We start from the raw sequence: 27,323 nt of genomic DNA, 5'->3' as shown, positions 1-27,323 counted from the left end.
TTAACGTGCATAATCCTGGGCAGGGATGCAGAGAGGGGAGAGAGAGAAGAAGGACTGATAGGCCTTAAGGAACAATTCATTGATCTCTTTTCCCTATTTTAAAAGTTAGCTTTCTAAAGCAAACTTATTCCATAGGGAGAAACTTTCTGTGTGTTGACAAACATCCTACAAAGTAAAAAGATGATCTAGTGTCATCTGTAGAGTGGCTAATTTCATGAGACTAAGAAATGTTCTTTGCCTTTTCTGGTAAGGGATTTTATTTAAAACCACAATGTCAAGCAGTGTGGCATTGTGTAATTGCCCAACAAAAACTACCAGATATAGGCACTCTATATTTACCACTAGGCTTCAGAATCAGTACAATACAATGTATGACACTGGTCTTTTTAATTTTTTTTAATTTTTGTCCCACATGTAAAACTGCCCTAATAGGGATTATACTTGTGCACTGTCAGCTGCTTATTTGGAACTGGGGGTAGAGTTATCAGGATCATTGCAACGCTAAAGTCATTCTCAAACCACAGCAGAACAGCCTCTACAACATCCTCTTACTTCATTATCCTTCTCTTGGCTTTCACTTCTGTTGTTTCAGGTTTTGTGCTGTATTTTCAAGGTTGTGCTAAGTGTGTTTGTGATGGGAGTTCTCTTACACTTTGCATTTAGCTATGATTGTGACAGAGTCCATGTCAAAAACCACAAAGTAACATCAATGAATTCAATAATGGGATTCTAAAGATTTACACCAGTATGGGTTTAATCACATTACTCAAAAAATCTAGCATGTAGCCTTGCCACAGGCATCCACTTGAGAAACTATTTGGGTTTTTGCCTTTAAGTGGAAAGAAAGTTAAGCTAATTCAAACCTGTCCATTTCAGATCTTGAGGTTATTTCAAAGGAAGGCCACCATCTTCCTGTCCATGTTAATCAACTTTATCTCCTTGAACAGTTGTTTATTCAGTCAAGTCTAGAATGAGTATGTGGCACACCTGGAACAAGAAACCAAGCCCTGACGCCATTGGTGGGATTTCTACCTACATTAAGAAATATAGCTCAGAGATGATATGGGCTACTGGGACTCCCAGTACAAGTCAAAGGACACTTTGGGACCAGTGAGGTATATGAGAGAACAGCACCAGATCTAACTGCCAAACAGAGAGTGGTTTAACCGCCACAGCAAATATTCCTAGGAAGATTTTTGATACTGGGTGTTTTTATGCTACAAGCTTACATACAGAGGTGTCATTAGTTGAAAGGAGAAACAAATCTTTCTGAGGTACAAAGTCAGAAGGAGCTTGTGGTGTTAAGGCATTTTTGAGATCTTCCAGGATGTTTCTTCTGCTAGGAGTTATCTCTGTCTTGGAGCAGGAGGCCTTTGTCCACAAAGGATGGCCTCTTGTAGGGGAGAAAAGTGTTGCCACTTTCAAAGTTGGGAGAGTGTCCTCAAAAACAACAGGCACAGGGCCCGGCGAGTGATTCCCCCACTAGCAGCATGCTCCCAGAGCTTGCCTGCTGCAGTCTGCAGCCTCCTCCCCTTCGAGAGCCAGGGTGACCCTCACTTCTCAAAAAGGGTGTGAGTGCCCATCACGAGTGAGAACACCCACCTCATAAGGAGACTGGCTGTAAGTTACGGTGTTTGAAATCTGTCATGTCTCACATGAAGAAGAAACTCCTAGAACTGAAGAGATTTTTCTGTCCAGAGCCAAAAATATCCAAACCATTTACCTCTAGCTATATAATTAATAACAGATCAAGGCTGAATGCACCCTATGTTGTTAAAACAAATATAAAATCTGCTGACCAAACATGTTGGTTTCAGTCTTGTAGCCTGGGCAGCAACAAAGAATTGCAGGGTCATTTCCTCTCTCCTCTCCAGTAAGTGAACAAGCAGAGAAATGGGCAAGAGAAAAACTCATTACAAGCAATGTGGTTCAGCTTTACAGGGTAGGAAAATTATCTTCCACAGTAGTTCAGACACCTTCAGTTTTAGAAAGTCAAGATTTAAAGAGGACTGACTAGATGCCTCTGTAAAGCTCTCAAGGATGAGGAAGAATGAAATACATACTCTTACCTAAATGGGGAAGGTTCAAGTGTACTAGGTAGGCAGCAATAAAGAAGCACAAGCACCACCGCCAGGCACTTCACTAGAGACAATTCATAAAGCCAAGATTTATTTTAATAAAATCTGGAGAAGGAAGAACTTTCCTCAGGCACAAAAACTACCAGAACAAAAATCAGTCAGGGACAGAAAATGGCAACACACTGATAACATTCCCCACTTCATTCTCAATTGTATCATAAACCCATTTCCTATTGCAGCGACATTCTGGCCCACATTTGTTTGAATTACATTTGGGGCAAGGATAGAAGCAACCCAGGCAGTTCTTTTCCAGGCAATCACACAAATCCATGTTATTACAAAGCAGCCTGCCACGTTTGTCATACTTCTTTGTAACTCTGCAGAAAAGAAGAAAAAATTATTCTCAGTGAATGCTTCAACACGTTCAAAGACTCAACCAAAAAAATGTGGCAAACATCTGTCCAGGAACAAATACTTCCTCTTTAACAACTTCACAGCATGACGAAATACCAGCATTATCCTAATTGTAACAACCACTGTTATTAAAAGTGAAAGTGTACCAAAGAAGTAAATCATAATTCACGTAAGTCACACAGAAAAAGACCGTTTCCCCAGCACAGCTTTCATATGTAATAAGAAATCTCTCTGCAAAATATTGATGCTTTTATTCATTTCACTTATATTCAGTAAACAGCATACCAGCCAGTTTTAAAGTAAAACACATAATAAATTAGCACATCTTACTTGGGCTTATTTAAAAAACCTTGTTTCATCTGTGACAAGCACGCTTTCTTTTTCTGCTCTCTAGTTTCAGGATTGAAGTCAGCTACCTGAGGTCCTGGATTCTGAAAGGCTAAGGATTTTAATTGTTTCTCAACTTGTTGCTATAAATAAACAACAGAAAGTTTATAATTAGTACAATTGGAACAAATATTTATTAACTGCCAAATGTCCTCACTGGCTGTCAAATTGCATTCAAATTAATATTCTTTAAAACTTAAAACAACACAGTCGGGAAAATGAAGCAAAACTCGACCTAAATTAAGATTACATTGTTTAAAATGTTTTCCTGTCTAACTGTTAATTCAGTATTTCTTTGACTGACTGTGCATCCTGACAGGAGAGGGAATAACCATCACTCTAAATATGTTACCCTGGTACAGTGGCATGGAGTTTGAAAGTTGTCTGCTGGAAGGCAGGTTCATGTATGTTTTTGTCTTCAATTTTATCCATAAGGTAAAAATAAGTGCTATGATTATAAGCATCTCAACTGGATTCACCCTTACCTTCACTGCTCCCTCAGATGCCTAGAAACCATCTTTGTCTAAACAATCTGGGGGCAAGAGAAACGTCTGGAGATGCAACTAGTATGAGAAGAAAGCATTTGCACAAGTGAGGAGTATGAAAAAAGTGCAGACGAAATTAAAGAAGTTAAACTGAGCACAGTTTTTGAGAAATAGGAGGAAGCCTTTTCTTGCCTATTTTATGGGATTCATGTTTGCAATTAACTAGAACTGCTGAATGTTTTGGAGGTTAAAACATCAGCTCTTGTGATTTGCCATTCCACATAGCCTGTGCATGTCTGCAGTCATGTCTAAAGTCAACGCAAACAAACATGGGTGTTGTGTCAAACAATTTCTCTTTGGACAATCACTATGGACATTGAACGTACATTTGTCACGCATTATGCAAAGGCAAAAACATACATACAGATTTATCTTTTCTCCTCTTAGATAAATGGAGGTGACTTGCCACCCCTCAGCTTCCCCGGAGGGTGTCATTCCTTTCAGAGTCCACAGTAATTTTTCACAAACAAGTGAGTGCTTTCTTTGCTTCTCATAGGGCAAGCAGTGGCAGTTCAGCCCAACCTGCTGATACAGTGATTTAGAAATACCTGTGCACCTGAGTGCACTTGTTTACAAGGTGGTTGATGCTATGCATCTTCAATTGCATCCTCCTGAAAACTTCCAGGGCAATCTCATGCACCTACATGAGGAGCATATTCAGGTATTTCTGCTTTTGAGTCTGGGCTAGGTTTTCAGTGCAGAAAATATGCTTCAGCATCATCATTGTTCATTATCATAAATTACACAATTTCAAGTTGGAAACAAATAATAATCTATGAAAATAGTCCTCCCTGTAAGAGTACTGCCCTATTTCCCTACTTACTATTTCATTTGAGCTCAGAACTACTCTTAGCCCCTTAAATGACTGCACTGCAAACTGGACTCATTTCACTGTTGTTATTACTGATATTACCCTATTGACTCCAGCTTTTTACTTTGTAACTATGGAAGAAATCGAAGGCAATAGTAAATATCTTGATAATAACATAGTACCAGAGTAGTCATACCAGTTGTCTCTGTGTTATCAAACTCTCCTTATCAAGAGAGACATTTTCTTCTGCAGATTTTTCCTGGGCAGAATTGCCTTTCTTGCAGTTTTCTTCCATGATGTCATTCATTTGACCACCCTTCTGAAATACATACATACATACATGTGTGTTAGACACGTGCAGAAGTGTGACATCCACAGACTTCTAAGTGAAGGTTTTAAGGTCAGCAGGTGATATCCATACTAGGCTTTTATATATTCTTAACCAACAGCAAATGCAGAACAAAATGTGGCTCAGTATCAGCCTCGATTTTAAAACTGTATTAAAGTAATATAACATCAACCAAAGGCTGTATCATCAAAGCCATTCTACAATTCGTTAGGCAAACTTCGGAAAACCTCTAGCGTTTAAATATCACAGAAATGGAAAGAAATGCTGTGAACTCTGAACCCGTTCCTGACACCACGGCAATGCCACCTTTGAGGCAAAGGTGAGAAGCGGTGCTCTCACGGAACACGCAGCAGCAGCCGGCGACGCGCACGGGAATGAAGGGAGCAGCACGCAGGAGCAGTGATTCCGCTTACCAGCGGGGGGCACTGTTGTCCCAGCTGCTGTTCTTTTCGCGAGGCTCCAAAAAAGAGCAGCCGGGGTGGGGTGGGCGTGGAGCAGGAGGGGTCTCGGCGTGTTCCGTGCCTGTATTCACAGACCCTCCAAGCGTGTGTCAGAGCTGTGGCCACGGTAACTAGCCCGTTCCCTGCGGATTCACAGTTTTCTTCCCGAAAACTTCAACCAATGGACTAAAAGTAAACTGCTTAGCATTTAAATCTCAGTCCTTAGCTTTGCAAGAGGTTTTGTGTATAAATAGAATGTTTAACTTTTAGATTTAACAGCTAAAAAGTGCATTTCTGTCTCTGCTAACAATGCACCCACCGAGGACTGTGGGATCTGTGAGTCTGTCCCACAAATCCCACCCATCACCTCTGCCCCATCACACAGAAATGGTGGTGGCAACTGTTCAGGATGGATATTAGCTACCTCTTCTCACCCACCTTGTGAAGCTATTTAATTAAAAATTTTTATGCAATATATGCAGTTCCAGTGCCTCAGTGTGGTGGTTTTACCCTGGCTCAATCCCAGGTGCCCACAAAAGCCGCTCTATCGCTCCACTCCTCAACCAGACAAGAGAGAGAAAATATAATGTAATGAAAGGCTCATGGGTTGAGATGAGGACAGGGAGATCCTCCTTCCTCACCAACCTTGGTGTCTGCAGAGCCATTGCTCTTACACAGTCTCTCTCCTCTCTTCCGCTGGTGCAGTTTCACTTTTTTCCCGCGTCTTAATATGTTACCCCAGAGGCACCACCACCGTCACTGATGGACTCAGCCTTGGCCAGCAGTGGGTCTGTCTTGGAGCCAGCTGGCATTGGCTCCATTGGACATGGGGGAAGCTTCTGGCATCTTCTCACAGAAGCCACCCCTATAGACCCCCTGCCCCCCTGCACCCCCCAGAAAAAAAAAAAAAATCTTCCCATACAAACCCACTACCTCAGGCCTTAACCCCAAACACCACCGGAAATATTTAAGCTTTTCCAGAGTTTCTCCAGCCCTTCCCCAGGTGCTGCCCAGTCTCTCCCATTGCCTCTGAAAGGTAGTGCAGTGGTCTCTGCCAGGTTGCCCTGTACTTTAGGGCTGTTGCCCACACCCTGTCCCAGAGAGGATGTTCATTTCACCACCGCCAAAGGGCCAGCACCTCCCTGAGAGAAGCAGAAAAGCAGTCCAGGCCTTCAGCCTCCTCTGTTGCAGCTCTTCCCTGCAGAGCAACAGTCAGTGGGAACAGCAATGAGAAGGAGGAGACCTTGTAGTAAGTAACAGGAGAGGACACTTTTTTTGAGAGGTGAAAAGAACAGCTTTCAGCCAGTTTTGGAGAGGGTTTCCCTTTCCCCTCTTCAGTCACCTGAAGAATGACTGAGATTGTGACACTGTTCACAATGGGATGCCTTACAACAACAGTTTGTCATGGTTTAACCCCAGCCAGAAACCAAGTACCACACAGCCCACTTGGTCACACACACACATCGGAATGTAAAACACAAGGGTTGAGATAATTACAATTTAGTAATTAAAATAAAATTGGAGGAAAAAAACAAAACAAACCCAGCAACAACAACAATAATAATAACAAAAACAATAATTATAATGCAAAGGAGGGAGGAGAGGAATAAAATCCAAAAGGAAAAGGAGGAAAAAACAAGTGATGCACAAGCCAACTGCTCACCACCTGCTGACCAATGCCCAGCCAGACCCCAAGCAGCGATCAACAGAGCCTGGCCACTCCCACCCCTCCAGTTTATATACCAAGCACGATGTCCTACAGTATGGAATATCCCTTTGACTAGTTTGGGTCAGCTGTCCTGGCTGTGTCTCCTCCCAGTTTTTTGTGCCCCTCTAGCCCTCTCACTGGCAGGGCCTGCAAAACTGAAAAGTCCTTGATTTAGTATAAATATTACCTAACAACAACTAAAACCACCAGTGTGTATCAACATTATTCTCACACCAAATACACAGCAGTGCACCAGCTACTAAAGAAGAAAAAAACCCTCTATTCCAGCAGAAATGAGGACACAGTTTTAGTCCTGGGGCTTGAGCATCTTTTTAGGGTTAGAAAAGGAAAGCTATTACCAGGCAATTAATATTTGCTGTATGGGGGATCCTGCTAGGTGCCTACAAATAAAATAAGAATGAAGGCCACTGCTCCAAAGAAAGTGAGTATTGCTCTTCATTTGCACTCAGGTTGGAGTCCTGATGAGGATTTGCTTAATACACCTTCTCTCCTGCCCAATCATGCGTCCAGCATTGTTAAAGCACTTTAAGAGTATGCATGACCATCATCCGTGTGTGTTTTATTACAGTGTGCAGGGTTCAGAAGCAGAACAGCTATCAGCAGCTACTGCTGTAAGCATGCAGAATTCCTGCATGTGCTCTGGTCATGTAAATACTTGATTCCTTTGGAAACTAGGTCCTAGCAGTTATCTGGAGCCAAATACCCAAAATCAGAAGCCACTTTTTAAATACTGGCAGAAAAGGACCAAGCATCTTGTTCCAAACACGTGTTTCAAATGCCCTTCCACCTCAGTGAAAAATATCCTGTGTAGAAAATGTAGCACATTTCTGTCTCAATATATATTGTAAAGATAAAGTGTTAAATTTTAATCTCCAGGAAAGATGCTCAAAAATGAGGCAGAATGTGACAAGGAAACTGCAAGATTCGGACATCGGTGAGACTCACAGGACTGATTATCCTCCATAGCATGTTCTGAAGGAGGATAGGAGAATGAGGGAGAGTGTGAGACTCAGACATCTACTGCAAGTCTGCAGAACCTAATTATCCAGAGGAAAGCATTCTTGATCCTGAAGCAGAGTTTTTTTCATCTACTGTTTTTGGTCTGTAGTTATAATCCAGGGGCAATATATTGAACACTAGTCTCTTCCATAAAAATTTCAACTCTGCAAGCAACCATCAATTGCACTCTTCCTCCACCAAAACTTGTATTCTCCCACACCTTTTGAATACATTAAGTACTTCCTGAAGGAGATCATCCACATCTCAACATCCCACTGTGGCTGTAGCTGGTGTGAAATGTGGTGACTGGCATTCCAGATACTTCAGGCTGCTTGATCTCAGCAGCCTAAAGCCAGCATCTCTGCAGGGCTTGCCAGAGTGAATCCATGTTGTTTTCAAGTTGTATTTGTTCATACCATTGGACACTTTCTGGCAGAGACCAGTAAGCATGTTCATCACCTCCACTAGGGCAAGACAAGATGCTGTCCCTATGGCTTTAATCCCCCAATGTCCACATGGATTAGGCTATTCCATTGCAATAGTACCATCTTCCTCAGCCTAGTTTGGCAGAGATGTCTGTGAGCTCAGAAACCAGCAGTCAGGTTTGTGGCACATTCAGGTATGCATCTTGAAATCTCTGTAGGACATCAGGTTGCCAGCCAAACTGAGAATGAAAAATTAATCTTCCCCAGGATCAGCTACGGACTGAGCTGTAAAAATGTGGAAAGGCCACTTACCAACTGGTCCATGCTTTCTCTCATAGCCCCAAATGTGCATATGCATTCAGAAGATGGCCTTGAAGCCAGCCAGGAAACACAGACCAGACAAAGAAGCAGGTCTTGTATCTTGTAACTCAGCTGGTTTCCCAGAAAACTGATAAACATGATGACAGAGCAATGGCCCATTCTGTGACGGGAGTCTGGAGCAGTAAATCTTGCCCTCTCGCAGTAAAACAAACCCTCATGAGTTTTCCCTCCCAAACCCAGAGCCTTTCTGCCATATCTGGAAGCGAGTGATCCTTTAGCTGAAATCGAAGATATAATTATAAAACCATGAGCATCTTCTGGTTGCTATGCAATTGGCGGAAGAGATCTGACAGACTTACCTTTTGAAAACCTGGAGCTCTGAAGCGCGTATGTTCAGTTCAGGGCAGGCAGCAGGAGAAAAAGCAGGTTCTCCAGAATTTTAAATTGTTCTTACCCCAGGAAGGGGCTGGCACAGCATAGGTTTACTGCTGCACAATTCCTCTGATAGTGGAAGTATGACGTCAGCCTCAGTGTGACTGAAACAGAAGACAAATAACCAAAATAGCACTCCCCAGAGAAGCAGGCTGAAGACAGTGCCAGGTAACTGTCTTAAAGGACCTCACACTTTCTGCCTCATTAATTATGGCTTTTTAAATAGTACTTAGTACAATGAGTAGAAATAGAGAAATTATATAAACTGGGATCAAAGTCCTCATTTATTACTTGCATCTGTGGTATGTTCACAGAGCAAATGTATTTCTTAGAGCTTTTTTTCTTAAAAGGTAAGTAAACAAAAAAGTGTAATAACTACTGCATTTTACAAGAACGGATGTTATTATTTTAGGGTATGGATGTAGTAAAGGAATATTTTACTGCTTTAGACAGAACATTCTGGATTCTGTTCACCATCTCCAACAGTCAAAAGTAATCCAATAAATAGCTAAGTAATCCCCAACAGCTAAAGTGGCAATGCAACCTCATGGTTCAGCTTGCTTCCTTTCAAGATTGTTTGTTGCACTACTGGAGACAACTCAGACTCCTCCCGATACCTCCAGATGCCAGTTTCCAGCATGCTGCAATCACTTAAGGCTCTTATTACTGTTCCCTAAAACACAGCTAAATCCTAATAAACATCCAGAACTGTCAAGTCTTACAAATTCTCCTGTCATGCTTAGACTAACAGTCCAATGTGTCTTATCTTCACCAGCTGTATCCACCCATTCTCTGAGGTATTTCACAACACTGAGGGCAAGTAAATTTAGTGTTTACCATACTATTTTCTTCCCCTCCAAACAATTTTAAAATCAAAAACTGATGTAGCATTCTAGCAACGGAGCTTAGCTAGGTGATTTAGATGCTGCTACACATTCCTTCATTTTTTCAAAGACTGTTTTTCCTGTCATGAAAAATAAAACAGAAATCCCTCGAGGGGAACAATATTAATCACAGTCTCCAAGGTACTCATACAACAGCAAGCCACAAACAAAAACCTACAACTGGTTTTATTCTCCTATATTTTTCCCAGTGTTCTTCTCATTTCTCCATATTTTACATAATGGAGAAACCAAGAATTATTAACTCTATAAATACACCTTATGCTTGGTATCTCCTTCTGTTCCATTTTTGCTAATACTTATACATGTGTATCTGTACTTCTAAATTGTTTGTGCATGAGTTGTGATATTTGTTTATCATAGCATACATGATGATGTACAGCCTGCAATCTACTCAGAATTGTTTTTACTGAGTGAGTGTTAGGCTATGAGTAGGTGAGGATGTACATGTAGATTAAAATCTTAGGTGGCATTTAGAGAGATTGATTCTGGTGGTGAAACTCCTAATGGTCTCTACAGGGACAAGTTTCCCCACCATGAGCCAGTGACTGCAAATACACCTCGGGAGATACAATACTATGGAACTAATGCCCCTACCGGGGCTGAGGGGTGGGGGTGGGGAGAAAAGCAGAGAACAGATCCATTGAACGTCTTTTAAGCTTCCTGGCCCTTATCCAACGCCAAGCAGATTGTTCCTTGTGCACCCTCAGTGTGCTCAAGCAGCATCCCGCAGCCAGCACAAACGGGGCAGCTCGAGAGGAAAAAAATGCACTTTTTCTGTGTTAAACATTAACCTGTAATGTTCTTATCCTATTAGGAAACAGTTTCTTGCGGCTCTATGATTCCACTGTTCAAACGTTGAGAGGGAGGTCTTGCTGGTGTTCCTCTCATTTTATCTTTAATGTCCCCCACCCCTACCCCCACCCCCATTTATTTCTAAACTGCCGGGTTTACCAGGTGTTTCTGCCTCTTGTTTTCTCCTTTCTGGATGTTCAGTCGGCAGCAGTTGGGGGGTGTGGGGGGTGGGAATGACAGGGAGAAAGCACATGAAGGGCAGGGAACCCGTTTCGGTGGCCGAGACGCCAGGCAGGGGCTGTGACAGGCGCGTGTGAGGCCGCACAGCCGCCCCGCCGCGCTGCCCCGGAGCACCCCCGCCGGTGCCGATCGCCGCGCCCCGCACACAGGCAGGGCAGAGGCGGCAGCCGCCGCGTCCTCCAGCCCAGCGCTTCGTTACCTGAGCCCGAGGCCGCAGACGTGCCGTTACCGGTTCCCTGAGCCCACCTCCCCCTCGCGGCAGGACCGTGCCCCCCGCCAGCGCGGCCTCCCGCCCCGTGCCGGCCGGGCGCGGGGCGCGGCGGGCGGCGCGGGGCCTGGCGGGCGGCGCGGGGCCCGGCGGGCGGCGCGGGGCCCGGCGGCAGCCCTGTGCGGGCCAGCGGCCTCCGCCGGCTGCGGCGTCGTGCCCCCGCCCGTCGGCCGAGCTGGCGGCGCCTCCGGGAGAGCCGCCTCGGGAAGGGCAGACGTGCCAGGCGAGCAGCGCGGGGAGAGGAGGGGGGGAAGCACCGAGTGGAACGGCAGTGCGAGCGGCAGGGCCAGCGAGGCGGTGCGGGACGCGGGACGGGGGAGCCAGAGCAGAGATTCCTCTGCAGCTTCTGGAGGGGAACGCGGTGCAGCAGGTGGATGTCCCCGAAGGAGCTGTGGCCTGTGGGAGGGGGCCCGCGCTGGGCAGGGAAACAGCGTGAGGAGAGAGGAGCGGCAGAGAGGAGCGGTTAGGGACTGACCTCAGCCGCCATCCCTCCTTCTGCTGGGCTGCTCAAGGGAAGGAGGTGGAAGAGTTGGGAGTGAGGACAAGCCTGGGAAAGAGCTGGGGGGGGGGGTGGGGAGAGGTAGGTAGGTGGTGGTTTAATGGTTGGGTTTGTTTCTCGCTATCCAACTACTTTAATTGGCAATAAATCAAATTAATGTCCCCAAGCCAAGTCCATTTTGCCCATGATGGTAACTGGTAAGCAATCTCACTGTCTTCATCTCAACACACCAGCTTTTTCACCTCATTTTCCCACCACGTCCTGTTGAGGAATGGCAAAGCATCAGGATGGGCGTCCCGCAGCCAGCCAAAGTCAGCCCACCATCCCTGCTTGCCTCAGAGAGCATCCCATCACAGAGGATGACAGACAACTGCCCCCAAGACCAAAGCCCATTGTCCCCTTGCCACGGGGAAGATTTTGACCACTGAAAGAACCACCAACAAAGGTAGCAGCAACAGTGGTTTTATTGAAGTAAAATACTGTAAAAGTGAAACTTAACAGATAGTGAGTGAGTGAGTACACACACAGAGGATACAGTAATGATTCAAAATTACCCATACAAAATCTTACTGCACTGTAATACAAGGTTATGTGTAATGTTGGTCTGCAGTTGTTAAGGGGTCTCTCAGCCTCAAGGAGTAACCCTGAGAAGTGTCCCATCTCAAGGGGAGATCACCACCATGCAGCCAACTGCTTAGCAGGTGGCTCACTTAGGCTGTCATGTTTATGGTACAAAGTAGTTGGCTCAGAGTCAAACTCCATGTTACAGAAAAGGGCATAAGACTCCTTTGTACTCACAACTTCCTTTGTTCCTTGACAAATGAGTCTTGGAAGAACCACCTGCTATTCTTGTGTTAATCACATGGTCAGTGTTCCAGTTTCCAAGTTCATACGCATCAGTGCTCACCATGTCACCCCGTCCTTGCATGGGCTTTCAGAGAACAGACTGGAACTAGAGAAGTTTTTGGCCCAGTTACAGCCTAGGCCTTTATTGCCTTTGGAGTCTGAACCAAAGGTCAAGGAGTCGGGTCCATCCATCACACCTGGCTCCAGTGGAGCCCCTGCACCTCTGGGCCAGGGGATGCAGAGATGACAGCTCTTTTTTCCTCTGTGAGTCATTGCACAACAGGAATGTAGCAAGGCCACATGTCTGTTCATTTAAGGTACTTTAGCCCCAGTGCCTTTTCCCCTACCACATGCTCACCCTTCTGGGACTTAAAACAATGCTGAAAGAAGCAGGCTGCTCCACCCGCTTCATCTGTGTGTGCCATCAGTGCACTGAGGTGGCATGGCACTCACACCTTGACCACCCAGGCCTCATAGCCAGCTGCTTTCTCCTCACCTGCCTGGAAGGCTCCTTGGGGTGCCAGGGAGGAAAAGGGGGCATGGGTGGGGTGGGGCAGCTGTGCCAGGAGGTGCAGAGGAGCAGCTGGCTAGTGCTCTGGGACCTTGCCTTGAACAGCTCTGAATTCTCTCTTTCTCATGAGAACAACATGGCTCACAGTGATGGAGAAACTGCAGGGAGAGTGCATGGCAGTGGGGGGACAAGCAGTGACACAGGATTTCTTGGTCCAGCCCTGACATTTGGAGTAAAGCTGGAAGCTGTGTGCTGTGGGGCAGCTGGTGATGGTGGCTGTAGAAGTGGGACTGTATTGATCAGCACTGGGCTTAGGCAGCAGGGGCTGCTGGTGGGCCAGGAGCTGCTCCATGCACTAACAGCGATGTCCAGCCAGCTCAGAAAGGGACAAAACCAGCCCATCACACACCAAAATTGCAGCAAGTCAAGGTAACACATGGCACCGCTGCTCAGACGTATTTAAGAAAGAGCAGTAGGTGGGCAGGAAAAAAGTAAGGGAAACAAACTGCAGGAGACACGTGGAAGAAGGGACAGCTGGAGATACATACTTGGGAGAAGGTGCTTGATGACAGAGGAAGGATGCCTCCAAGGTGACTGTGGCCTGTGGGCAACTCATGCCAGGGCAGGGGCACTGATGAGGAGCTGCGGGTGACCAGCACGAGGACAGGGACACACCTGAGAGGCTACTGGCCCTGTTCTAGATGAACAACAGGGGATCCAAAAGAATACAATATAATCCTTCAAAATACCTCAGGTTGAGTTTCTCTGAGGAAATGTTCCTCTTTGGACCCCTGGCCCTCTCATGGCTTTTCATCATCCTTTAATAACTATACTGGACTAAACTTCCTGTAACATTTTACCCCTTCCAACCTTGGGTAAGCCCTCCACCTCTTCCTGAGGTCCTAATTCTCCCTCACTCCTTCCACTGCCCAATCTCTTCCCCATCCTTGCCAGCTCCCTGAGTCTCCTGGCCTGTCACACATGCATGCTGTAAAGGCAGAACAAGTGTGACTTTTTGACTTCCTCACTCTCAAGGCAGAGAGCTGGACTTGAGGCAAAAAAACTGGTCTTTTCCCATGATACCTCCCTTTTCTCCCTTTAGGGCCTACTAAATGCATCCTGTCTATCAATGACACATCTCGTCTCGCTGGAAATTGCCCCATACACACACATCTTCACAACGACACGTCCCATAACACCTACACAGTCTGTGTAAGTACTGTCAAAGCTCATTTCCTGAGGTCCTCATACTCATTTTCAATGAACTTCCTTTCACCCTGTTGTGGTTTAACCCTGGCTGGTAATTAAGTACCACGCAGCCGCTTGTTCACTCCCCCCTCACCCTGAGGGATGGGGAGGAGAGTTGGAAAGGAATGTAAAACTCGAGGGTTGAGATAAGAACAATTTAATAATTGAAATAGAATAAAAATGAAAGAATAGTAGCAATGATGACAATAACAGTTATAATGAAAAGGGAGAGGGAAAGAATAAAATCCAGAGGGAAAGGAAGAAAGACACATGTGGTGCACAATGCAACTGCTCACCAGCTGCCAACCGATGCCCAGCCAGTCCCTGAGCAATGATCCGCCCACCCTGGCCAACCCCCCAGGTATATATACCAGGCATGCCGTCCCATGGTATGGAATAGTGCTTTGGCTAGTTCGGGTTGGCTGACCTGGTAGTGTCCTCTCCCAGTTCCTTGTGCCCCTCCAGCCTTTTCACTAACAAAGCCTGAGGAACTGAAAAGTCTCAGATCAAAGCCGAAACACAGCACCACGTTAGCTGCTAAAAAGATAATTAACTCCATGCCAGCTGAAACCAGGACATACCCCAACTCCCTTTGCAATACAGCAGCTTTCCTAGCTCGCCCTGAATTCCTCCTGTGCACCTCTTCTTCCCTTGCTGCATCTCCCAGTTGCCACTCTTCAAATATCTGTGGTCAACAGCAGCAAGAACTGCCATTGTACAGCTGTCACATGTTAGGTGCCACCAGGTGCAAATGTGTGGACACTGTAAGCAACAGCAGCTCAGATCTGCTCCTGCTCAGTCAGCTTGCTTAGCAATCCCCTTCACCATGTGCCTCTGCCATGAAAACCGTGCTGCTATTCTGCAATACAGAACGTCAGCCAAAAGGCACACATTAGTCAGGAGCCGTTATTTGAAACTAACTTCTTCTTTAAAATTGTTTTATTAATTGTTTACATATTGGCATTTCAAACTGTGTTGTTCAGTAGAAAGTAGAAAAAGACAACAAAAGAATAATAAGGAAGAGGGGTTAGAAAGGAAGAGTGGTTACTCATGGTTGGAAGGAAATGGTTTGGACATACTGGACTTTGGGGTAAAATGCTGTTGTGGGAAGTTTAGTCCATAAATCCTGCAAAAATTACTTTCTTGAGCTTTGCTTAGCCCATCTGGTGAGTCACACAGAGCCAGTGACTAACTAGTGGGACTCACAGAAAATGCTGAAGCAAAACCTCTCTTAACTCATCACAGCCTTGATGACCTCCTCTGCTTTCTGAATCAACTTGATGAAGACTGCCCACAATTTTCTTTGGCACTACCTTTAAATTAATCAAATGCTGAAGAGGTCAAATGATTCCAGCACAAACCTACTGCACCAGTTGGTAATTCCCATACAATGAAGGCATCCTTAGGTAGTCTCAAAATAGTTACAATTTTTCTTTGTAGCTGCGGGGAGCAGAGAAGATTCATTGCCGCCAACACAACAATTTTGTTTAGAGCGTGCCAGTGAAAAATTATTTGTATTAAGAAGTCTGGGGTTTATTCCTTGTCTTTTCATAGTTCAGTACTTTAACTTCTTGGGTTTCCTGCATTCCCACATAACGTTGTTTTCTATGTTAATCTGAGCACCAGTACAGTAATTTTGCCATAATACTGTTAACCCACAAATAAGTAAATTGCATGGACTGAGGATCCCATACATTTTCAACCACAAGACAGTACAGTTTGCTAATACTAATGGACTGAGTTCTGTCTGTCTGTCAACGCCAAAATGCTGCATAAGCATGATTAACCCTAGGTCTACATTAGCAAGCAGCTCAGTGCAGTAAGAATGGAAGTGCTTGGTGATATTCCAGAGGGGTTAGTTTAGTTGTATTCTAGGGCTACGGCAAAATGACTGTCAGATGGCAGTGTCTATCAGCTGCACACCACGAGCTCATCATCTCAGATAAATTTCATCCAAAAAGAATCCAGTTCACACACTCCAAGACCGTCCTTGGGGGCTGAAACATGCTAAACAGAGACAACTGGGATGGTATCTTCAAAAGCACATTCCTAATCAAACACAAATGTGAATGTAGGCATACTAAGTACAGATCTGCTAAAGAAAAATAAAATTTGAATGACAAGACATTGATTTATTGCAATTAAAATCTAAGGTTTCTTTGGTCCTTTCCTCCCTACAGCTCTGAAGCCATTCTCAAGTTTATGTTTCATGGCGCTGTTCTAAAATATTGTCCTCTTTGCAATTTACAAGCATAGAAGTGGAGAGAGACAGATTAAATGGCTTGCCCAAGATCACAGTACAAATCATAAGCAAAACAGAATATAAAACATTTCCAGCTTTCTGATGTGTTTTTGCCGCAAACTTGTACCATACCTTTCATTCAGATATTCAAAAAACCCCAAAGGATTTAGGACTGTATCTATATGTTAGATTATTATTAGCAATGCATCGATCCCTGCTAACAACTCATTCAGTAGGAAATTAATTTAGATACAATATGAAAATATATCTCTCATTTCCTTTGCTGAACCTTTTCTTTGTGAATTATTTTAGTCAAACTTTCCTGTCGGGAAGACAACCACAGGACTCATAAAAATGTGCTTTACCTTTAATTACACCTTAAAATGAATACCAAAATGCTAATAAACATACTCTGGTCAATCATCTACATTTTTCTGTAACCAGCTGGCAACTTTGATTAGCAGTTCTCTCCTTTCCAAATTTTCAGATTTTGTAAACTCCAGTAGTAGAGTAGTAGCCACTCTCTCATCCTCTTCCAGTGTAGCATTATAAAAAACCTGCAACTGAAGAAATAAACACATGAGCCTAGTTCACATAATTTCACTTGCAGCAAGCAACTGTGTGCCTGACACGTGCTTCAGACAGAAGTGCACATGAGAAGGGGGAGACAGCAGAGACTAAAGAGGGAATGGGGAAAGCTTACTGATTTACACTAAGGTGGGAAAGCTCCTTGCACATCAGGAATGCACCCTTTTGCCATCCCTCTAAAAATCCTTTCAAATGCAGCCAACTTCACTAGTACGGGTGGTACCACACAGTGTCTAGGACTAACTGGGTAGCAGAGTCCTCCTCTTGTGCTGCCTTTTCTACAATCACAGAAAAAGAAATTTTTCCTATCAGTCTAATGAGCAGAAGAGAAGAGAGGACTGAGGAATAGCAAAGAAATATAAGGGGGGAGTAGAAAACTAACAATAAAAGAAATGAGACAGATGTCAGCATGACAACCAGCAATGTAACATGCCAGCAACCCAACTTTTGATGCGTATTCTGTAGACATCACAGGGGATCTCTACAGATTTTAAGGAGGAAAATGAGACAACTTTGACAATATTTATTGGGACTGAGTTCCAAACCTGAAGGTTAGTTTAAAGGCCGGCACTGCACTATTGCTTTTGCCATCCCAGGGAGTTAACTTGTTCCTAAAGAACAAAAGTTGAAAAACCTTCCATGAATGAAGGTTTTCATGAATGTTGAAAAGAGATTTTTTTGATTTTAGGAGATAACTCTCTGAATTGCTCTCCTCATTAAGCATCCCTACTCAGTTACTTGCTGTGTGCATGCATCAACCAACAGCAAAAAGAAGAAGCAAAATTTTTCTTGTAATAACAGATACCAGCAGTTTTGGGGCTGGCATAGAAATGTGGATCACATGCAGACAGCGCAAAAGCTGAGCTGTTGAGAAAGGAAAATAATATTTTGGGAAAGAATCTGGGAAGCCTTGGACTAGGAGCAAAAGACCAAGAAAAGAGTATGAAATGAAAAGTGATAGTTAATGATTTGTCACAGGCACTAATGTGGATTAATGTGGGGAATAAAATAAGACAGCCTACAGCCACCTCCCACAGTTTTCCACCTTTCAGCAGGTTTCCCAAAATCCATCCCTTTTTTCCAGATGTACAGCAGCCCAATTAGAAAGTATTGTTCATGGGCTCATCTGGGCTGCCCTGCAGTCAAAAGGAAAGAATTGTGTCACACGTGCAGGCAACCTCTTACACTGCAACCACACAGAGCAGAATGACGTCCGTACCTGCACAAAAGCACACTTTAATGCCATGCTTAACAACCAACTGCACACACAGACTGCAGGGCTGTGGGTGAATGGTCATATGAGGAAGTCTCATTTTTCTGAATGTCTCAACATAGCAACATTATACAATACATTCTATGGTTTCTTTAAAAAACAGTATTTACAAACAGGCAATAAAGTTAAAACTAACTGCCTCTCTGATTTACCTCTTGGATCTGTACATCTGTATTGACAAATCTGCCCATGACTTTTAATACATCATGTAATAATTCCTTCCCGTACCTGTAAAATTGAGATAAAGGTCCTTCAAACAGCATGTTAGCAAATATACTAGATTTCATCACATTTGAAAATACTCCCACTGTTTAGTTGTTTACCATGCTGAAAATACCAACTAAACTGAAGTTTGCAATTGTGCAATCTTTTTCCCCTTTTAATGAAATGTTATTAACATTCAATTTAGGCATTTGAGCAAGACGAAGCACACTCATTACCCTTTATTTTCACTTCCCAGTAAGAACTGGCATTTCTACTTTGGCAACATGAATTCTTTGCTTAAAATGGATAATCTCTGTGATCCCATACCAAACTGGGCTAGAAAGGCTAACTAATAACAATTCTAACAACTGGTGGTTTCTGTTGATATCTTGAGGGTGGCGTATAAGTTAATGTCCACACTATTCTTTTAGTTTGAAAATAATCACTTTCCCAGCAAGCTTCTCACCAGTATGGAACACAGAAAAGCTCTGTAAGGGAACAAGGTGGTTTGACACGAATCTGCTACAACTTGCCTTTTCTAGTGTTAGAATCAAGATACACATTTGAATGCTCCCAGATGGCTGGTCTTGGGTGTGCTGCCACTAATGGCTCCCAATGGACTCCTTTGCCACCTGCCACACAGCAGGAGTGTACTGTCACAGCCCTGCTGCTTTTCACCATTGCCAAGAAGAGACGGAGTCTCTGAACAGGCATCAACATTCTTTCTTTGCTTGAGACAGGTAACCCAAGCTCATCTGCAGTTTACCTGCATCAGTGCAGGAGAGGTTTAGGACTTAAGTCAGGAAATAATACTGTGGTGGTATTACAGCATCTGTAAACCTGTTTGTTCCAATCCCCCACCTTTCCATACTCCCCTTGGAAAAGAAGTTACAAACTTACTCTGGCATTTTACAGCCATGCTTGTGAAATGCTAGTGGATAAGCCCATTTCTAGAGTCATATTTTCCAGGAAATTTAACACTTAAAAGCAATTAAACAGTCATGAACAGACTAATTTTTAAAGCATTGTGTGTCTGACATGAGCTTTTCTTTGACATTAAGCCCTGATCATAGTTGAATCCTCTGAAAACTCTGCTCTGCATACTTAAGGAACTGCATCAATCATTACAAAAAAGCCATCTCTGGAAGGAAAACCTGCACCTGCACTTTACAGCTCAAACATGAAGAAGCCAAAGAGCCACAGAAATAAAGGGAAGCCAAAGCTGGTTGCTTACCATACCTTTCACTTAAAAGTGGCCAATTTTCCGTAACAAATTCCCAGGCTATATGGTACCCAATATCCTTAGTCACCACATATAAGATGACAATTGAAGTACAATTGGAAGAAAATAATGTACCACTGAGTCCATACTGCAAGTATCTGTGAGAAAAGAAGGTAATAATTGAACCTATCACTTGCTGTTTCAGTGATGATCTGGAAATATCACGCAGTTCGGGAAAATTCCTGTTTCAACAAATACCAGAACGTGGAACGTTATACCAAAGTTGGTGTCACTCTGTGCTGTGTATTAAGCTCGGGTTTTGTCCTTACATTGGTGAAATCCCCTGTTCTTGCACACTAACTCTCCACTTCTCAGTAAAACGAGGGTGTAGCACACCAGGTGGCTATATGTGCTTTTCTTATCTGTGTTACAGAAAGACAACCACTCCTACCAGACAATGCAGTGGAATGGAAAACTGCTCCTCAGTTTCTGGAGACTCACTTTGTTGTGACACAAATGGAGCCTAGAGAGCAAGCCAGCAGTAAGATACTCTGTTATGCAAAGTGGACCTGTTTGTAGGGTCCCCTATAGCAAGACCCAATAACAAGGGGCCTTGGATGCTTTCATGAGGGCTAAGGCAGGATTTCAGAAGTATGTTAGGAACTACCAGCCAATGATGTCAGCGGCAGTGAGTGTCTGAATGTCTTGAAAAAGTAACTATTCTCTTTGTTGCCTCAATGTATCACCTCGCATGCTCCTACTTCCAAGGAGCACTGTTGAAGAGTTACCTTCTTATAGGGTGTTGCAGGAAGCTGGTTTATGGGTAGAGTAGATGAGTTTGGTTTCTCCCATTTGCAAGCCATGCTTAACAGAATGATCAAATATACTCAGGGTCAGGAAAAGCCCAGCTCAACGGTCCTTACCCCAAAGGACTTTCAGGGTGGCATTTAGAAAAATAGATTGGCTCATCAACTAACTACTAAGGCTTGTCAGGGACCAGTGCTACCCTGTGCTGATGACAAAGTCAGTAAAGAACCATAAGTTAAGTGGAAAATCAGCATAGCTGATTGGACACCCCTTCACAACCCATCTTGCCTTCTTCTCAGGCATATCTGTTCTGTCTTCTCAAATGACTGCCATCACATGAGCAGGTGGCTGGCAGGAGAAAACTCTCTGCTACTTTCAGAACTTTAGACCAAATTCAGAGTTTATGCCAAATCTTGGAAGATCATTCTTTAGGCCATCACTGACAAATTTCTGTCCCTTGATAAATCCTTTAAGTAATGTGGGCATGACAGATTAGAGAAATCAACGAGCAACATAATTTTCCTGATGAAGTGAAAAGATTTTATACAGATGCCAGTGAAAGGTAATAAATACAGTATACCAAACTCTGTTCAGGAAGTGTTTGGACAACACTCTTAGATATATGGCTTAACTTTTAGGTTGTCCCACACTGAGTCAGGAGTTAGACTTGATGATCTTCATGGATCCCTTCCAACTCAGGATATTCTAATGATTCTATGATTTTATGAAGCTGGAAATTTTTTTAAAAATATTTCAGTGTGAGCCTGCACTTCAAGTGCTGATCAGCTTGCTAGTAAGTCTATTTTTATTTTTGCCCTTAGCCTGGGTGATTTGGCTTCCACACAAAGCCTAAAAAGACTATGACACTTTAGTTTGGAAACACAATAAGCAGGGGAGAAGGAGTATGGAGAAATTATATAAAGTAATAAATAGTAAGGATAAATGTCAAAGCAAATATGATAATTACTGTTTCTGAGAGTGCAGAAGGTAAGGGCAGCCAACGGGTTCCAATTTAAAAAAAAAAAAACATCACAAAACAGGTTTAAAAAAAACAAAAGGAAGAATTTTTACATACAATAATGTTATGGGATATGTTGCCATAGTCTGCTATAAAGCCTGAAGTATTTTGGTTCAAAAATGTCACTAGATACATCGACAGAAGACAGGCCCAGTGTTATACATGACACACTAGTTACTAGCTCAGGAAATCCCTTTCTCAGTGATCACCAGCATCTGGAATGTTGTACCTGCAGAAGGATCATTTGTGTTTGCCCTATTTATCATACTTTCTCTGTAAGAAAACTCTTAAGATTCTTCCAGTGGTACATAAGACACATGCTTCTGAGGTAGGTAAACCTTCAACAGGTTTACACAGTACAGTATTTATGTTCTTATGATTTACTTCTATATACACAAAGATATTCTTTATCAAGGTCACCTGTAAAGTAACCATGACTCTTTGGCACAGCTCATGGCAGACAGCAGGATGTCTTTATCTTCCTTTGTGGAGTTCGTATGGTTATACATTTCCCATGCAAAATTCCATTCTTTGTCACTTCCCACTGCAACACCATAGCAGCAGACTGTTCTTCTAATTAGAAAGGGAATTCTGCAAAGCAAAATATGATTAAAAGGTACTGTATTGTTGTAAAGTCAAAACAGGCAGTTAACGCATAACTGAAAACAAATGTTTCTTTACAGTTAAAAGTTGCACAAGAAAAAATATAATAGCAATCTAAATAACACTAGGAAATCTAATTTCTTTATTCTTGATTAAAAAATTTAAAAAGCATGCAGCTTAAAGGTAAACCGAAAATGTTTTTCAGAACAGTTGGACCAAGCTATTTTGTGTACATACAGTGTCAATGCCACCCCTTCACTTCACAGCCTAGGACGTGGATCTCACCATTTAAAAGTCTATAGCTGCATATAAGCATCATCCCAGAAAGGATTTTTCAAAGTTTCTTCGGTGAAGGCATCCAGTAGGAAGAGCCATGTGCAGTACAAATGGAAACAGAAGGGACATTTATCCACGCAACAGGCAGCCTCCTACTACTTGCAACCCAGGGGAGAGCCGTCAACATGGCAATGAATTGCATAACAGACACTAAATGCAAACATTACCAGTGCAATACTGCATGTGTAAAGGCTAAACAGAAAATTTCTTCTGTGGTAATGATGTGTCCCTGACATTAAGACGTTGTCAGTGCTTTCCAGTGATAGCAATGTATTCTACTATGCAGGCTATCTGAGAACAGTTTAAATTGATGGAATTTTGGACTAATTCTTTGTAGAAGAATGGGTCCCATTCATAGAAATTAAATGTTCAATTTCTCAATGTTAATCTGTTAATCTTATTAGTATTACATAAAACCAAGACTGTAAGTAAAGGTGTAAAAATTATCTTCCATTACATCAGGAGATAGACTTGGAAAAGCAGACAAGTTTCTGATCACAAAAGCCATTCTTCAGGCCCAAAACCAGAAACAGCAAATTCAAATTTAGATATAACTTGAGAAAAATTCCTCTGAGCTTCAGTAGACCATCCCAGAGAAAACTGGGATTGATACCAGCAGAAAGAGAGACATTATTAGTCAGAAAAAAAGGCTATGTGACAGCAATCTTCAAAGCAAAATGTAGAGGCAAATTATAAACTCTGGAAATTAAGAAGGACTAGTGGGAATGAGGGAGAGGGTTGGGTGTTTTGCATGACAGACATCACTCATTGAGAAGTGAAAATGTAAGATGCAGGCAGGGATTTTGATAGTCCAGATGTGGGTGGGGGATTTCACTGGCATAATAACAGGAAGTGTGGGCATGTATTATATTTAGTGCAAAAAATAGTTTGGCTTCATTTACCTGGATAAGTGCTGCAGTATGAGGGATCTGCCGCTAAGAATGATGCTTACTGGGACTGAGTGGTTATATCAAGGCAAAGAAAAGTCCTGCAAGGAATACTTTTATGACAGATCATCTTTGAGTTACAGGGTCTAGTAATTTGTTTAATAATCATAACATTGCAGAAAGAGGCCATGGTAGGGTAGTAACAGGGTAGAGCAGCTTTGGCTAAAATATAGCTATTATCTTGCTACTGCAGCTGTTCCAATTGTTTCAAGAAAATGTTGGTTACTGAGTCTAAAGTTGTTGTGGATGAAGAAGAGCAAATAGACAAGCTCTGTGTATCATTTGGCTGAAGCTCTAATTTTCAGCATTCGAGGCAGGCTGTACGGGCAGCCTACTATGGGACAATAGTCTACTGCCTGGTGACATCTATGGTGGTCCTGAAGTCATCTATGTTGTATAGTTCATAGAGAAAGTCCACTGTGCTCCATAGGGACTTTGGAACTTGAGGTTATATTAGGTGAGGGGTGGGGCTTATTACTTTCGGTATTTTTTTGTGGGAGTGGTTGTGTGCTTTGATATTACTGGCCTGCCAGGATTCTCTCATTTCTGGACCTTGGGGAAAATGCACAAAGCTACTGGGAAGAAGGGTGGATAATTTTACATCATTTTCATGGAGCCAATGCAGAAGTGACATAATGATTTCTTAACTTTTGAGAGCAACAGCAGTATATGGTTACTTTTAGTGAAAACTAAAATGTACAGCAACATTGTCCCTCCCCCTAAACTAATTTCCTTCATTCGAAAGAAGACAAGCCAGTAGCTTGTGTACATACAGTGTCAATGCCACCCCTTCACTTCACAGCCTAGGACGTGGATCTCACCATTTAAAAGTCTATAGCTGCATATAAGCATCATCCCAGAAAGGATTTTTCAAAGACAAACAGCACCACAGAGAATACATTAATTTAGCTAGCTCCACTTCACTCCTATAAGCAAAAAAGAGTAAAACTGAGTGAGACTCTGGCTGGGAATCACTGCTCTTTGCTTGTTACATCCATGGACCACATACAAATGCATTGTATCAAGTCCTGTTAAGATCTACCAGGAACTGTTTGGAAATGTTCAGCTGAAAGTCAGTCACCTTATCTGAAAGGGAAAAGCATTACTTCCTTCTACGGATGTGAGAACCCTACTGAGTTCCTCCTGTGGCAGAACAGCTGTAGTGTGCTGTTACGAATTTTGCTCTCAGAGTGGAGAACTGAAGAGCATCTAAAGGGATCTGTCTGTGAAATATGAGTCAAAAGTTTATTATGCCCTTTTCCTTTTCTATCTAGCATATGAAAAGTCCCCTCTTTAATTGAACAGGAATGATGATCCGTCATTTGAAACTTAAGAAGTGTCCTATCCCCTATGGTTTTTTTTTCCTTAAAACATGATCATTTTTTTCACTTAATAAAATTCATAATTGCATTTTTCCCACACTTATAGCCATGTGAAGTGTGAGGCTGTAAAGTCCCTTTGAACTTCTCTTCATGCCAGGAAGGACAGTGAAACTAACCACCTCCATCTAATTGAAAACCAGATCAGCCAATATATTTCACAGATTTTTCAGCTCTTCAACTCAGCTAAGGTATGTAGTATTCTAATAGGAAAAAAAATATTTCAAATATTATTAATAGGGGAAGATAGATGACTATTTTGAAAAGAGCTTGAGAATTCAGTATAGCATTGTTGCTTCTCATGTGGGATAGTGAGAGTATTCTCTCTGAAACATAACAGAATGTACTTAGGCTATTTAAACTTTTCAGTTTAACTGCAAAGCACCATTTGGTTTTTATGAGGATGATCACTACAAAGCTATTTGAAAAAAACCAGAAACATAAAAGTACAAGTTCAGTTTACTTAGCCAGCTACATATATCAACAGAGATATAGAGATATAAGTAACAACAAAATATTTATAACAACTACAACAACAAAAACTTCAAATATTCACTCACCGGTCCCAGTACTATTTGACTATTGCACAGAAAAACATCAAAAGAAAGAGGGAAGAAAAGAGAATAAGAATTTCAATACATCGTAAATTTTCTTTAACAATGCAATACTCCAATACAGAAAGTCTGATCCCGGTAGAGCCCTGACTCCATCTTCACAGATCAGAAACCTGACCAGGAGGCTCCACTATCAACATAAGACTGACAGCTGTTCCCAGCACCTCTTTATGTGAATACAGAACATGCAAAGCAATTTGATGGGCTTACCACGGGCAGATGCCTGTATCATACAAACATTGTTTCAGTATTGCAAAGGGAAGCTTATAGACTGAGTTGGTACACATGATAATCCTAAAGCTGTACTCCAGCAAAAGGACTGGATAATATGGGACATTAGCCCTAATCTGAGGTTTGTCTGCTATGTGGCTAAGCATGTTGGTCTTCATGCCAAAAATCTGCATCCTTCAGCCTGTATGGTCTATGTAGAAAGTAAGAATTATGAAATCATCATCAAGCTGGGATTTGGGGAAGGGGGGGGGGGGCGGGGCTGGGGAGGGCAAAGTTGTGCTTCAGTTCTGTCATTCTGCTAAGGAAAAGAGCACTGTACAGGAGCCTTTTTCATTCTGCCTCCCCCATGTAAGAGCTCTTTAATTTTCCACCTCACTTACACATGCACACCTCTAAGAGCACATTATCATTCTTACTTGTACTCAGGGTTGTCCATCCACTTAGCATACAGTTCAGATGACAGATTCAAACAGTCCTGGAGGCCCAGCCAGCATGCTGTTGCAAAAAGTTTTTCCAAATACACTCTTAAAGGGAAGCCAAAATAGCAAAAATAAAAGATATGTATTCCACATTTGGAGTACTTCAACTGTGCCTGACTGGCACAGTTTCAGCACATGATGCTGTTAACTCATGAGAACCTCTACTAGAAACAGTTGAGGTTTAATTAAAAAACGTATAAAATTAAACTATCAATAATGGGTTCCTGACATCAATATTCATGGACATTAGTAAGGCTACCAATGTACTATAATTTCTCTTAGTTTTTTGTGTGGTTTATATCCCTCTTGGTAGTTTTAAGAGACTAGTTGCATCTAGTCCAAATCACTCCAGCATTCAAGACTGTGGCCACAGTGGTCTTGCAAGATTAAGTATTTTAAAGATCTAGCGACTGATCCATAAATTTCATCTGCAGTTCATTGCTGTCAGTTTTACTCCAACCAGCAGTAGCCTGTTGAGTCTGTTCTCCAATTAAAAAAAGCTACCACTCGGATCTATCTATTATCTTTTATGCTCACTAGATAGACTGAAAATATCCCAGATTATCCTGATGCTGCAGCTTCATTGGAGGTATCATCATAAATAACACACTTATAGGAGAGTCAAAGTAACAATTCATTACATCCAAATGAATGAGACCATTTTTCCTGTATCTCCTATTTAAATATACAGTGTATCAATCACATCAGAACAAACTTTAGAGAAAAGACAAATACTTACTGAGCAAAATAGTCATCTTCCAAAGCATCGATATTTTGACGAATAAAACCTGCATAATAATGGTATATTGGCAACATTCTCTTTAAGAGGTATTTCTTTTAAAAGAAGGGAAAGAAAAAAATACTTTAATTTAGATGCGAGTTTTTATTTTACTGTGGTTTTCTTTACTTACTCAGATTTATCCTAAATACTTATCACTATTAATTTCTTGACAACTCAGCACATTAAAATAAAGCATATAAATTTGCTCTAAAATTTAATACACCTGTACATCTGTTCAAACTGGGAAGTTAACATTTCACATCACTAGGACCTTTGAACTCATTATGAAAGAAAAATGCTCACTCAGAGAAAATGAAACAAAACTTCTCAATAAAAAATACTTTGTTCTTCTCATATATT

General features: G+C 42.4%; 2 protein-coding genes across 4 annotated transcripts in view; both read right to left on the bottom strand.

Annotated features, from left to right (window-relative positions):
• Positions 1-2,205: 2,205 nt before the first annotated feature.
• On the bottom strand, positions 2,206-11,192 carry ARL14EPL (ADP ribosylation factor like GTPase 14 effector protein like). Its single transcript, XM_037374510.1, has 5 exons — positions 11,067-11,192; positions 8,858-9,034; positions 4,432-4,554; positions 2,823-2,962; positions 2,206-2,455 (listed from the first exon to the last, which is right to left on the bottom strand). Exons 3-5 carry the CDS (start codon positions 4,540-4,542, stop codon positions 2,233-2,235), a joined length of 474 nt encoding a protein of 157 aa, XP_037230407.1. The 5' UTR covers positions 4,543-4,554; positions 8,858-9,034; positions 11,067-11,192; the 3' UTR covers positions 2,206-2,232.
• A 3,285-nt stretch (positions 11,193-14,477) lies between these two features.
• The window catches only part of LVRN (laeverin), a 40,806-nt gene continuing 27,960 nt past the window's right edge, over positions 14,478-27,323 (bottom strand). For 2 of the 3 annotated variants that reach the window (XM_037374512.1, XM_037374511.1), the window contains 6 exons: positions 26,922-27,016; positions 26,120-26,227; positions 22,014-22,184; positions 19,786-19,926; positions 18,495-18,570; positions 14,478-17,044 (listed from right to left, as the gene is read on the bottom strand). In XM_037374512.1, coding sequence (XP_037230409.1) covers positions 16,898-17,044; positions 18,495-18,570; positions 19,786-19,926; positions 22,014-22,184; positions 26,120-26,227; positions 26,922-27,016 — 738 coding nt within the window. In that variant the 3' untranslated portion in view covers positions 14,478-16,897. Of the gene's footprint in view, positions 17,045-17,184; positions 17,348-18,494; positions 18,571-19,785; positions 19,927-22,013; positions 22,185-26,119; positions 26,228-26,921; positions 27,017-27,323 lie in introns of all 3 variants that reach the window. The other variant, XR_005102063.1, reaches the window with a different exon arrangement.

The sequence above is a fragment of the Falco rusticolus genome, chromosome Z, assembly GCF_015220075.1.
Source record: "Falco rusticolus isolate bFalRus1 chromosome Z, bFalRus1.pri, whole genome shotgun sequence".
Classification (NCBI taxonomy): Eukaryota; Metazoa; Chordata; class Aves; order Falconiformes; family Falconidae; genus Falco; species Falco rusticolus.
This window is presented reverse-complemented; position numbering and strand designations above follow the sequence as displayed.